This window comes from Gobio gobio (assembly GCF_949357685.1).
Source record: "Gobio gobio genome assembly, chromosome: 21".
Classification (NCBI taxonomy): domain Eukaryota; kingdom Metazoa; phylum Chordata; class Actinopteri; order Cypriniformes; family Gobionidae; genus Gobio; species Gobio gobio.
In genome coordinates this window covers 29267547-29279909 of record NC_137117.1, presented here as the reverse complement: position 1 = coordinate 29279909, position 12363 = coordinate 29267547, and the positions used below count along the sequence as shown (strand labels likewise).

The following is a 12363-nucleotide window of genomic DNA, read 5'->3' as shown; positions in this document are numbered from 1 at the left end:
TGGGAGAGAGTGGGGGACAGGATTGGGAAAGGTTCTCGAACTGGGGTTGCCCGAAGCACAATCGCATGTTGGAAAATACTTCACTTTATCAGTCATTAATGAATTAAACTCAAATCACTCCTTAAACTGTACTAGTAGACTGTCTGTCTCTGTGTGTGTGTGTGTGTGTGTGTGTGTGTGTGTGTGTGTGTGTGTGTGTGTGTGTGTGTGTGTGTGTGTGTGTGTGTGTGTGTGTGTGTATAACGAAACATCAGGAGATCTCTCAGGAGTTCTGAGTGCAAATGCATCCTTTTGATCTCTGCAGACTTTTTTTGAAGTCTCCAGTTTCTCTCTTTTTTGGGGGAAAAGGGAAGTTCACTGTCTGCGATCAAAATTCCCCCCAAAATTCTGATTTTAATATGAACATTTCTTATCACATTCTACTAATACTATCTAAGCTATGCTAATGCCAAGCTCTATACTCTTACAGTATGTCTATGATTGTCTATTTTTATTTTTTAGATGAGACATCTGAGACAATGATGAGTCTCTTAAGATATCAAATATTTTTTTTTTGCTCAGGACACATCTATCTAAATGAAATGAACATCTGGTCATCAACACACAGTTCTCAGATTTTTTATTTTATTTTTATTAATGACATATTTTTTGTATAATTTTTCCACAACTTCATTTTTTAATCATAGCAAAGAGCAATTTTCAAATTTAAATATTTCCCAAGTTTTCCATGACTGGGATCAGAGTTGCTATAAATGTCGGTTTCTCATTGGTATTCCTACTTTACATATATATATATATATATATATATATATATATATATATATATATATATATATATATATATATATATATATATATATATATATATATATATATATATATATACATATATATATAGGTACTGTATTGCCTGGATACAGTACTTTCTAAATTAGCTATACAAAAAAGAAAAATATATTAGATAAATAAATAACACGTGGCCTACACGCAATAACCTCCGTGTCGAATTTTTTTTTACGGGACACTCATCTGCTTTGTGTTGATTTGGGCTATCTGAACGCGTGCACTTCCTGGATCTGGACTGTCCCATAGGGTATGGGACGCCGCTCAAAGCCGTCCATCCTACCGCCTCGTGTGTCAGTTAGTATTTCTCATAAACTCGCATTACGCGCACAATCCGGTCCTCCGCGTGAACAGGCGCGGTGAGCGTCGAGGCTCGAGCTCATTCTAACAGGTGGTGAGCGATTTCAGGTGGAGCAGCAGTTCATTCACTGAGCCGAGCGGCGCGCGAGCTTCAACGGACGCTGAGAGGACCACTTGCTCCTCATTACAAGCAATCCCTGGACTCCTGCGTGTATTAACATAGCCTAATCGTCGTATTTAGGTTATTTGGGCTAAGGGCAGTTTGTTTTAATTAGCCTCAGCTTACAGGTGGGCGAAAGCCGTTTGTAGGACGGCCCCTCTTTCAGTTCCTCAACAGGAGACGTGGGACTGTCATTTGTTTGCCATCCTGTGGGACAGAAGAAACGGTTCTGTTAACAGGTGCGGGGGTAGACAAACACACCGTGATTTGAAGAGTATTCTCATTTGTATTCGCGGTAAATTAGGAGCTATATCTATATTTAACATTTTTACGAAGCCTCTCTCGTTCCGCAGGAGGACCGACAAAGCCATGTCAACCAAAAAACGGATGGATTTAACGAGAAGGAGCCGAAGCCCCGCGGTGTCCGAGGCGGAGATGTTTGGGGATTTTCAGGAGTGGTGCCTTCGCACTTACGGAGACTCCGGCAAAACAAAGACCGTCACCCGGCGAAAATACAACAAAATTCTGCAGACCCTCTTACAGAGCGACGACTCGGAGGTCGTCTATATCGAGAGCAACCACATAAACGCCAAATTTAAGTTCTGGGTGAAATCCAAAGGTTTCCAGGTGGGCAACACTGACGGCGAGCCGAGCGAGAACGAGAACGGGGCAGCGAACAGACCCGTCCTGTACGTCCCCATCAAGGCAACGGTTAGTGCTCTTTTTCCCGTCTTCTCATCAAACGCGTAATAGTGCGCGACATTTGCCTATGCAAATCCTGCGCCAGACGCACAATGGCGCACATGTTTACCGGTGAATCTTGTTCACGGTTGGATATCTGTAGGGGAGTCCATATCACTCTCGGGTCTCCGGTAACCACTTGTTCCTGTGTCACTCCGCCCGGTATCCACGGGAACGGTGGCAGCTCTGCCACCCGATTGTCCGGAAGCTGTTATCACTATCAGTCTCTAACAATCAATACCAATTTACCCTTCAGAATATTCATGAAATTTAGAGCTAACGAATCCAACATGTATTGTGAAATAATATGCATTAAGATGGTCTACTAGTTTATACAGGCGATAACTTGAACATATTAGACTTTGAGATTTTCATTTTAAACGTTTTTTAATTTCTGTTTGAATTTTTTGGGGGGCTGTCCATAGTTTGCAAAACAAAACAGCTGGGTTTTTGTTTATTTATTTTAAATGATGGTGTAAATGGTTTGTTATATTATATATATTTTTAAATATTATATCAACACATTATTATTATTATTATTAGTAGGCGTAGTGGTAGTAGTAGTGAAATATATTGTTTTGAAAAGTCAGTGTAGTGTAACCATTATGGAAGACATTTTGTTGTCATGTGACAAGAAAACCAGACAACAGAGAGGTTTTGATCTTAATGAGTGTTAAAAAGCTTTTACAAAATATAACATATTTTAACTTTTTATGTAAAGTCACATTTTGTTCTGGTCAAGTAGTCCTGAGAAAACCTCTTGATATTTTTTGCTTCATTATGCAGCACTTTGTTACCTTGACCCTTTGAGTAGTGTATTCATTGAGTAAACTCAAGTGTATTCAAAGTGCATGGAAAGTGTTTTAGTACATTTCCTTGATGGTTACAGTACTTGACATTTTTTAAAATAGTAGATCAAACTATTGGTAGAAATCCTTATAAATGTTTTTCAAAAATGTAGGAAGCAAACTTGAATACATTTCTATGAATGTAAATTCCTTTTCATCACCATTATTATTGACCTACCCGTTTGCGTCTGTTTAGGGTTAGTTAGACCAACACACTCATGAGAATTGGTGGGCATTCATATGAATCCATACAATCTCATCAGGTTTTATGGTGGACCTTCATGCTTATTTTTTTTTTTCAAATCGTATGGATTCATAAAAATAGTTTTGTTTTCTCATGGTAACGGTTTGGATCAGTTTTGAAACAGCAACCTTTTGAAAGCCCATTTCAATAAGTGGTCTCTATTCGTGCACCTTTTTTGCATTTTACCATTAGGAAAAGCATTTAGTCGCACAAAATGAAAACATGCAGATTTGTTTTACAGCGTTTATGTGTTTATTGAGACCTGTTTTAGAGAGACGATGCATGTTTTGCGTTATCTTTTTCAAATGATTAATCTTCATAATGTCTTTTTCTGAGCTGAAGAGTTCAGGTTTCTAAGCCGTTGACTTTTTTATAAAATAATTGACTAAACCTAAACACACCTGCCGATTTAGTTCACCTGTGTAGCTTAGTGAAACAATATGGCAGTGTGTGGTATTGTTGGTGAGAAAGCTAGTTAGAAATGTGTGATTTGTGCGAGAGGAATAGGGAGAGATAGAGAGGCAGAGACGAGGTGAGCGGGTCAGCTCTCAACAGAACAAATGGAATAATCAGGAGCCCAGATGAAGATTCATCTTATGAACATTTCACTGATAAAGGAAAGGAAACTGGTATGATGGAAAAGTTAAGATGGATGCTCCCTCCGCGCTCTGTGTACCCTCATAATGAAGAGGCTGCCCCAGATTTGTCCTATTCAAATACTATTTTAGCTCGCACTCTTTGCTTTGGGTATGTGTGTGTTCTGCTTTCTTTATGAGACATTCCGCCCATTCAATTCACCCAGGGGGGTTAATTGACGTGAATAGGAGTTACTGAGAGAAAGTGATTCCCTCACCATTCGATTAGCAGTGCAGAGACTGCGTGCCGATATGCACAAGTAACACAAGATCCTGATCGCAGATCCAGACACTCTGACCTGTTGGTGAGCTCAGCTTAAAGCAAAGCTGTGAGGTCGACTCACACTCAAGAGAATCAGATCAGAAGTGAGAAATGGAGAATCTTTATACCTGCAGTACAAATTTTGATTATAAGGGGCCATTTACACAGCACCGTTTTAAACAGAATATTTAGTCGATTTTGCGGATCGTTTTGACAATTCGTCAAAAATGCAAAGGAAAAGTGTTTCCATTTTTATTACATCGTTGCCGTGTAACGCTCAAAATAATTAATTGGGTTGAGTAGAGCCAACTCAAATTAAACAAATTAGTTCAATCATATTAACTTTTATGAGTATTTAGAACGGTCTTTTTCTTTTGAGTTCTCAAACCTGACACATTTTAAGTAATCTGAATTGTTTCATTGTTTTGAGCTTAATGAGCTTGTTTCTTTTAATTTAGACTAACTTAAATTCAATCAAAAGTGGGCTGGGATTTCTATTTCCCAGCATGTTTTGCCATGACACTCAAAAGGGACCGCAAATGCCAAAATTAAGTGTTATAATATGTTTTTTGTTCAAGATTAATATTAAGTGGGAGATTTAGTAGTGTTTAATGTTTTGTTATGCTAGTTTAGAAGAGTTTCTGTTATGTTTTTTTTTTTTATAGGGTTATCATCACGGTGACGAGTGGAGCCTGAGCTTAGTTTGAGAACAGATACATGTTAAATGTATTATATTGCTGTCCTCATTCAGCAAGTGCTATGCTAATGCTAACTAAGCATTGAGTAACCAATTAGTAAGGTGGCATTTATTGAATTAGCTAGTTAAAGGAACTGTATGTAAGAAATGTATTTCAATTAATCATAAAATGGCCCTGATTTGTCACTAGACATTAAGAAATCATGTTAATTTCAAATACTTATATCACTGACAACAGTTGTCAGGCCAAGATATTGTCATTTTAAAAGTGAAGTTGCAGCCCTCAACTGATGTTGATGTTGACATGTTGTGTCATGCCTGAAGCGCCACCCTCCACCTATCTACCAATCACGAAGTCAGTAGTGTTTCTGCATTCGGGTTGCCAGCTCTGCTCTAGTTACCACAGCTGCAGCTACAAACTTTTTGGATAAACAATGTCTAACTTTACGAAACCTAAACGGCCTCGTTATGAATCAGAAAAACGTCGTGACAGTGTCCGAGATAAAACAAGGATTTGTATAAGAGATGCCTTTGAAAGATGGAGACGGCTGAAAACGGAGAATAATTTGAAGACTGATGCCAACGTTGCTAATTTTCTCCTGGACAGGTAAGGTTCATCTATGTTTGGCTAACTTGTACTTAATGTAAATGGACATTTCAAATATTCATGACAGTCGAACAAAGTTATGCATGTTCGTGCAAAGTAACGTTAGGTTAGCGCAGATGGAGGAGGTGGGTCATTGAATTGAAAAGGTAACGTTAAGGAATTGTTTGGTAAATAAAAACGGCGAGTCGTCATTGCTAACATTAGTAATGCATTATCAGAGCCCGTTTCTCTGTCATTATGCTGGGACGCTGAGGAAAACAACATTAGCACGCCTATATATGGCAATGTGAAAACGTATTTGAGACATAGCCTAACGTTACCTCAGTAAAAATTATTCCTCATTCGTTCTTCGCATATATAGTGGACAAAACATGCTGCAAGTGGACCTGTATGACCATTGCTAATGTTATTTAGCTTTGCTGTAATTTTACTATAGTATTTTTTCATGTGGGAATGTACTGTCACATACGAGCGTTCATATTTACGATTATATTTGGCTAATCGCCATTAGTAAATTTTTGCGATTCATAATTACTTCACAAAACATCGCTCTTGAAGCATAAACATAATTAACAGAAAGAAAAAAAACTTACTGTGTACGACACGTCACTTGCCATTGAAAGCTTCTTGTAGCAGCCTACGTTCCTGCTGGATCCTGCAGCCTAGCTGGCAACCTCGAGTCAGGGGAGGGGGAGAGGGGATACACCGCTCTACAGTAATTTGAAAGTGATTGCAGTACCAGTTTTGGCCACAGTCCTACATACAGCTCCTTTAAGGCCAGTCAAGTTTCCACTACTTAAAAATTTGAGATTACATATTTTTAAGTTAAATGTATGAAGTTCAGAGCAATTAAATGTATGAGTACAAAATAAAAATCTGCAAATTCTGCTTACTTTAAATTTCTTAACATAAACATTTTGAGACAGCTGACTGCCTTTGAAGTGAAGATAATGGGTAGACGTTCCGTCTAGGTGCTAATTCTGGGTTTATTACCAGGTTCACTCAGGTGTGTCGGCCAGAACACCACTTAAGGCCAAATCTCCAGAGTATGAAATGAAGAGAGGAGAGATAGTTCTTTTTATTCTGTTTATTCCTTCTTCTTTCTTGTATAAGTGAGTTTAAAGGTGAGTATAATTTCGAGTGTGGTTTTTCTTTCATTCACGCACACTCTGAGGAAAATGTCACTCACAATAATCCAACCGACCGATGATCTCTATCATACTGAATACTAACTGCGTGACAACCGACTGATCATCTCTATCGTACTGCATACTAACTGCGTAACGTCAGATATAGTATACAAACCAGCGCGCGCTTTCGCTACCCTATTACACGCACTGAATAAACGGGAGTGAAAGTGAAACATAAAGCACATTATGGTCAACTGTACTAAATAATAGCAACACTAACATAACTTTGGGGCCTTTTCTACAGCCGCCCCCAAATGTATGTAATACATTTGCTCGTCACTAAAGGCAACAAAGTTCTATGGCTGGGGTGTAGTGGCAGGTGTGGAACCGTCTCCATCTTCTCCAGAAGGAAGTGCAGGGAGGACAACTAGCCTGGCAACTGGCCGGGTGTAGGTTCTCTCCTTCACCTTTACATCAGCGGACCTGATGTGCCCGTCAGAGCTGGGATGAGTCTTGACTACTTTCCCAATGGGCCAGAGGGACCTCGGAAGATGCGGATCAGCGATCATCACTACACAGTCCCTTGCAATATCAGCTGGTGTAGCCTGCCACTTCTGGCGAGCTTGTAGACTCGGCACATAGAGTCGGATGAAACGGGCCCAGAAGTGATCAGCCAAAATTTGGGAGTGTCTCCAACGGCGGCGACAGATGAGCTCACTTTCGGGGTAGACTACCTGAGGTAGCGATCCATCAGGCCGCCCCATGAGAAGAACACTAGGAGTCACTGGATCTGGGTCGCTGGCATCTGAAGACACATAACCCAAGGGTTTACTGTTAAGGATCCCTTCCACCTCAATAAGTACGGTCCGCAGCACTTCTTCTGGAACAGGCTGAGCACCAACTGTGGCATAGAGTGCGCTCTTAACTGAGCGTATCTCCCTCTCCCACACTCCTCCGAAATGGGGAGCTGCTGGTGGGTTAAAGCGGAAGAAGATCTTCTGTGGTGCAAGGAGATGTTGTAGTTCTTTAGACATTTCAACGAAAGCTTCACGGAGTTCTCGCTCCCCTCCCTTGAAATTTGTCCCCTGATCGGAGAACAGCTCTGCAGGCGTTCCTCTACGGGCAATAAACCGACGAAGGGACATCAGGAAAGCATCCGTATCAATAGAGGTCAGGAGGTCCAAGTGCACCGCCCTAGTTGTGAGGCACTTGAAAATGATCCCCCATCTCTTCTCCCGGCGCCGGCCCACCTTGATCTCAAATGGCCCAAAGCAGTCCATCCCCGTAGAATAGAAGGCAGGCTTGAAAAGGCGCAGACGGGCTGATGGCAAGTCTGCCATCTTCGGCACTGCAGGTTTCGCCCTCCATCGTCGACAGTCAGCGCAGCTATACTGATAGCGCCGAATAGCCTCACGCCCTCGCAGGATCCAGAAGGAGCGTCGAAGCTCGGCGAACACCCGCTCTGGTCCTGGGTGGCGGAGGCGGTTATCAAAGTCTTGAATCAAGAGCGTAGTTACTCGATGACCTGGATCCAAGATGACTGGATGAAGAGTGGTCAGTTCTAGGCCTTCTGCTCGACGGAGTCGTCCTCCAACACGTATAAGCTCTCCCTTTTCATCCAGCTCTGGAGACAGCGTGCGAAGTCGACTGTAGCTGGGGACAGGTTTCCCAGCTTTCAGGAGGCTGTACTCCTGCTGAAAACTATCCCTCTGAGCCCTCTGAAGTATTAACTGTTCAGCCTGTCGGTAGTCTTTAGCTGTGGGCTTATCATGAGAGTTGGCCGCCCCATACAGCTCCTGCACTGTCCCTTCCAACAACTCCTTCCACGAGCCGTATTGGCCCAGGTCTGAAGTTGACTGGCTTGATGCAACAGCGGCGACCCCACAGAAGATAGACTTGCGCAGCTCTGAGGTATCTTCTGCTTGGTCAACAGTGGGGTCCTCTGGCCATGAGTCTGGACTGGTCAGGAGGAAGGCTGGTCCCAAGCTCCATCTATTTGGCTGAATAAGCTCTCGCAGCTTCTTACCTCGTGTTACGTCATCCGCAGGGTTTCTTGCGGTATCAACATATCTCCAGGCATGCCCGTCAGTCAGCTCCTGTATCTCGGCCACGCGGGTGCCCACAAAGACCTTGAACCGGCAGGATTCAGACCTCAGCCATGTCAGCACCGTTGTGGAATCTGACCAAAGAGTTGTCCGATCAATGTGGATGGTAAGCTCCCTCTTCAGCACCTGTGAGAGCTGTGCACCAGTAAGGGCAGCACAGAGTTCTAATCGGGGCATAGAGTGAAATCGCTTAGGAGCGATTCTGGAACGGGCCATCAGGAATGACAGATACACTTCACCATGTCGGTCAGTGGTCCGGAGGTACGCCACTGAACCATACGCCTCTTCTGAGGCGTCGCAAAATACATGCACCTCTCTCTGAAGACTGGAAATGTCTACAGACTTTGGCAAGTACGGTCGGGGCAGGGTGACTTGAGGTAAGACTTGCAGTTCCTCTTCCCAGTCTTTCCATCGCTGCAGAAGCTCCTGTGGCAGTAGTGGATCATCCCATCCCCTGTGTTTGTCCCAAAGATGTCGGACGATTATCTTAGCCCTGGTGGTGTAGGGTAGGATGAAGCCCAATGGATCGTACTGACTCGACAGCACCTTGTAGATATTACGCATTGTGGGGACACCGTACTCCACATGACGATGCTTGTAACCAAGAACATCAGTCTGGAAGAGCCAGCTTAGCCCTAGAGTAGATTCTGGAGTATCGATCTGGTTCTGAGCCAGCCACAGCTCAACACTAGCAGAGCAACTCTCTTCTGGTAGGTGACTTATTACACCTGGTTCATTGCTGGCCCACTGGCGTAGATCGAAGCCTGCAGACGCAAGAAGGGCTCGTAGTTTGTCGACTAGATGCCTCGCCTCAGCAATCGTGGGAACACTCTGGAGGCAGTTATCTACATAAAAACATTTCTGAACTGATATCCTCACATCTTCATCTGGCTGGCTGTTATCAGAGACATGGCGCTGTAAGGCGAATGTGGCACAGCAGGGGCTACATGTTGTACCAAACGGTAGCACCTGCCACTCGTACACTGCAGGAGGTCCTTCTTGACTGATGTCGCGCCAAAGAAATCTGAGCAGAGCACGATCCTTTGGGAGGAGGCGAACTTGGTGGAACATGCCTCTAATGTCTCCGCTAACTGCAACTGCATGCTCTCGGAATCTTAGCAGAACTCCCAGTAGTGATGCTCCTAAGGTCGGCCCAGGCAGTAGATGGTCGTTGAGGTTCTGCCCTCGATACTGATAGGAGCAGTTGAATACCAGCCTATTCTTGCCATTATGGCTCACCATATGGTGAGGGATATACCATTCCTCGCAACCTTCCTTGTCTGAAACTTTCGGTCCACACTTGATGACAGAGCCAGCCTTTATTAGTTTCTCCATCTCAACTCTATAGGCTTCTGCTCGTGCAGGATCTCTGGCAAGTCGCCTCTCTACACTTCGTAAACAGGGCATGACAGCTTCTTTGGTAGCCTGAAAGAGCGGCATGTCTTTCCGGCGGAGCAGTGGGGTTGCGTAACGGAGAATGCCATCAACCTCTACCCTGATGGTTTTGGTCTCCAGGATGCTGATGGCCTCTTGGTCCTGCCTTGAACGAGTAACTAGTTTCTCGCTTCTGAATGGAACAATGTCGACCTGCCATAATCTCTCAACTTGTTTCATAAGCTCGCTCACCTGGGGTGTTACCGTTGTGAATAGACACTGCTGGGATTGGGCATGGTGACGGACTACACTCGCTGGGCCCTGCAGAGTCCAGCCCAGCCTTGTGCGGATGGCAGCAGGCCCACCTGGCGGTCCCAATCTGACAGGTTCAATGGGAGTGATGAGATGGGGATGGTCACTCCCAATGAGAAGCAGGGGTTTGACCTTTATAAAAGTCCGTATGGGAAGGCCAGTGAGGTGCTTATAGGTGTTCCGGAGTTGCTCCATGGGGTAAGTATGGGCAGCTAGTCCAATACGATCACTAGTGAATGCACCTGTAATCTTAAACTTGTTCTTCGGCTTTAAGGGTGAAGAAATAAAGAACGACACTGATAAACCACGGAGGGTCTGCACTTCCTCTCTAATTGTGCGTAGTGGTAGGTCCTCTTGAATCCCCTGAACACCTAGCTTCTCTGCAGCATCTGACAACAGCATAGTTCTCTCTGAGCCGTCATCAAGTATGGCATAGGTGTTGATTGATTGGTCACCATGGTGGATGCGGACTTTGACAACTTTCAGAAGGACCCGACTGCCTTCAGTGGGTCTGTCTAAGTACAGAACCTCGGTTGTGCCCCTGGTGCCTTGGCTTTCCACTGCTGGTGTTGATGCTGCTTCTTCGGATGACCTCATATTCACCTCATGCAGAACCTGAAGATGTTTCCTTTGGCAGAGGCTGCATGTCTTTTTTAAGTTGCACTGGGCCGCCTGGTGTGGCCGTGCACATCGCCAACACCTCTTGTTACTTTTTATCCATTCAGTCAGCTGATCCTTTGTTAGCCTGGATACCTCTGTGCACTGGCTAAGGTAGTGTTTTTCATTATTGCAGAATGGACAATATGGCTTGCTCTTGTTCCCTTTAAAAGAGCTACTTGGAACTGGAGCCTCAGATTTCTTAACAGTGTCCTTTGCCCCATGGAGAACAGTAGTAGGTTGCTTACCCTTCCTACCCTCGTATCTGGACACCGGCTTCTCCCAAGCTCCTCTCACAGCTAACTGTCCTTCAGAGTCCTGGCACCAAGACTCGTATTTCAACCAATCTGAAAGATTATTTAAGGTGTGGGTTTGTGTACCCTGATGGTACATGCAGCGGCGAAACTCTGCTCTCTGCTCAGGCGGCAGCTTGCTCAGCAGACGAGCAACATGTGAGCCACATTGTAGTTCCACTTCACCCTCGTGGCCTAGTGTCTTCAGCATCCCCACCAGTGATTGTATCCGGAGTGCAAACTTCTCAAATGCAGCAAAGTCTCCCCGCTTTATGTCCGGTGAGTCCATCACAGCAGCAATACGCCTCAGAGCTATCTGATGTGGCCGGCCGAACTTGTCATTGAGGGCAACCATTGTGTCTGAGAAGGGTGTTGGGGAGTTAAGGTAAGCATCTGCTATTAACCTGGCTTCTTCTAGTTGCAGGTGATCGACCAACACTTGATACTTAAACAGCTCCGATGCATCATGTGGTAGGAGGTTTTCCAATGAGATCTTGAGCCGCGCAAACTCACTTGGGTCCCGACTTGAGAAGTTGCGGATTGTTGGGTGTGGCCCACGGTAACTTGACTCTGGGATACTGTAGTTACGACCCTGAGGTGAGCTAAAAGGCGGGGCCTGTAACCATGCCATGCCTGGATGTCGCTGTTTGGGCGCTAGGTTGCAGCCAAGCTCACTCTGTTCACCACCATAAGCAGTAGGGTACTTGGGCTCCGCTGGAGGTAATCCGTGTGGCTGCGGCAGAAACTGAACAGGCTTGAACCAGGGAGGTGGATGATGGGCAGTGTCATCCCAAGGCCTGGCGGTGGGAAGGGCCCCACGTGCGGAGTGATTAACTTGTGGCTGGCCCACAAACATATCAGGAGCTGGGGCTGGCAGTGCTTTTTCCCTAATTCTTGGAACCTCATCCATCCTACTAACAAGCGAATGTGCTATAGGTTGGTCACTAGGGAGAGGCTCGTCCATGTCTGGGTCTGGCCATGGTGGTGGTGCAGGCCAATCATCCTCTTCCTCAGCTTTAGATTCGCATTCAACAGGTGGCCGTGGCGACATCACCGTTAACTCTGGCTTTCTGGTATGAATAGAGGTTGGACTCTGCATGTTGCGGACAGCATCTACTAACTGTTTCATGTCTGCTCGTAATGCTCTAAGTTCGA

At 44.6% G+C, this 12363-nt stretch overlaps 1 protein-coding gene across 2 annotated transcripts in view; it reads left to right on the top strand.

Annotated features, from left to right (window-relative positions):
* Positions 1-1510: 1510 nt before the first annotated feature.
* Positions 1511-12363, top strand: part of nol4lb (nucleolar protein 4-like b) — a gene marked incomplete at its 5' end in the record, with an annotated part of 130275 nt that continues 119422 nt past the window's right edge. Inside the window, one exon of one of the 2 annotated variants that reach the window (XM_079802394.1) lies at positions 1511-2014. In XM_079802394.1, the coding sequence (XP_079658520.1) occupies positions 1673-2014 (342 nt within the window). The remainder of the gene's footprint in view (positions 2015-12363) is intronic. The other variant, XM_079802393.1, reaches the window with a different exon arrangement.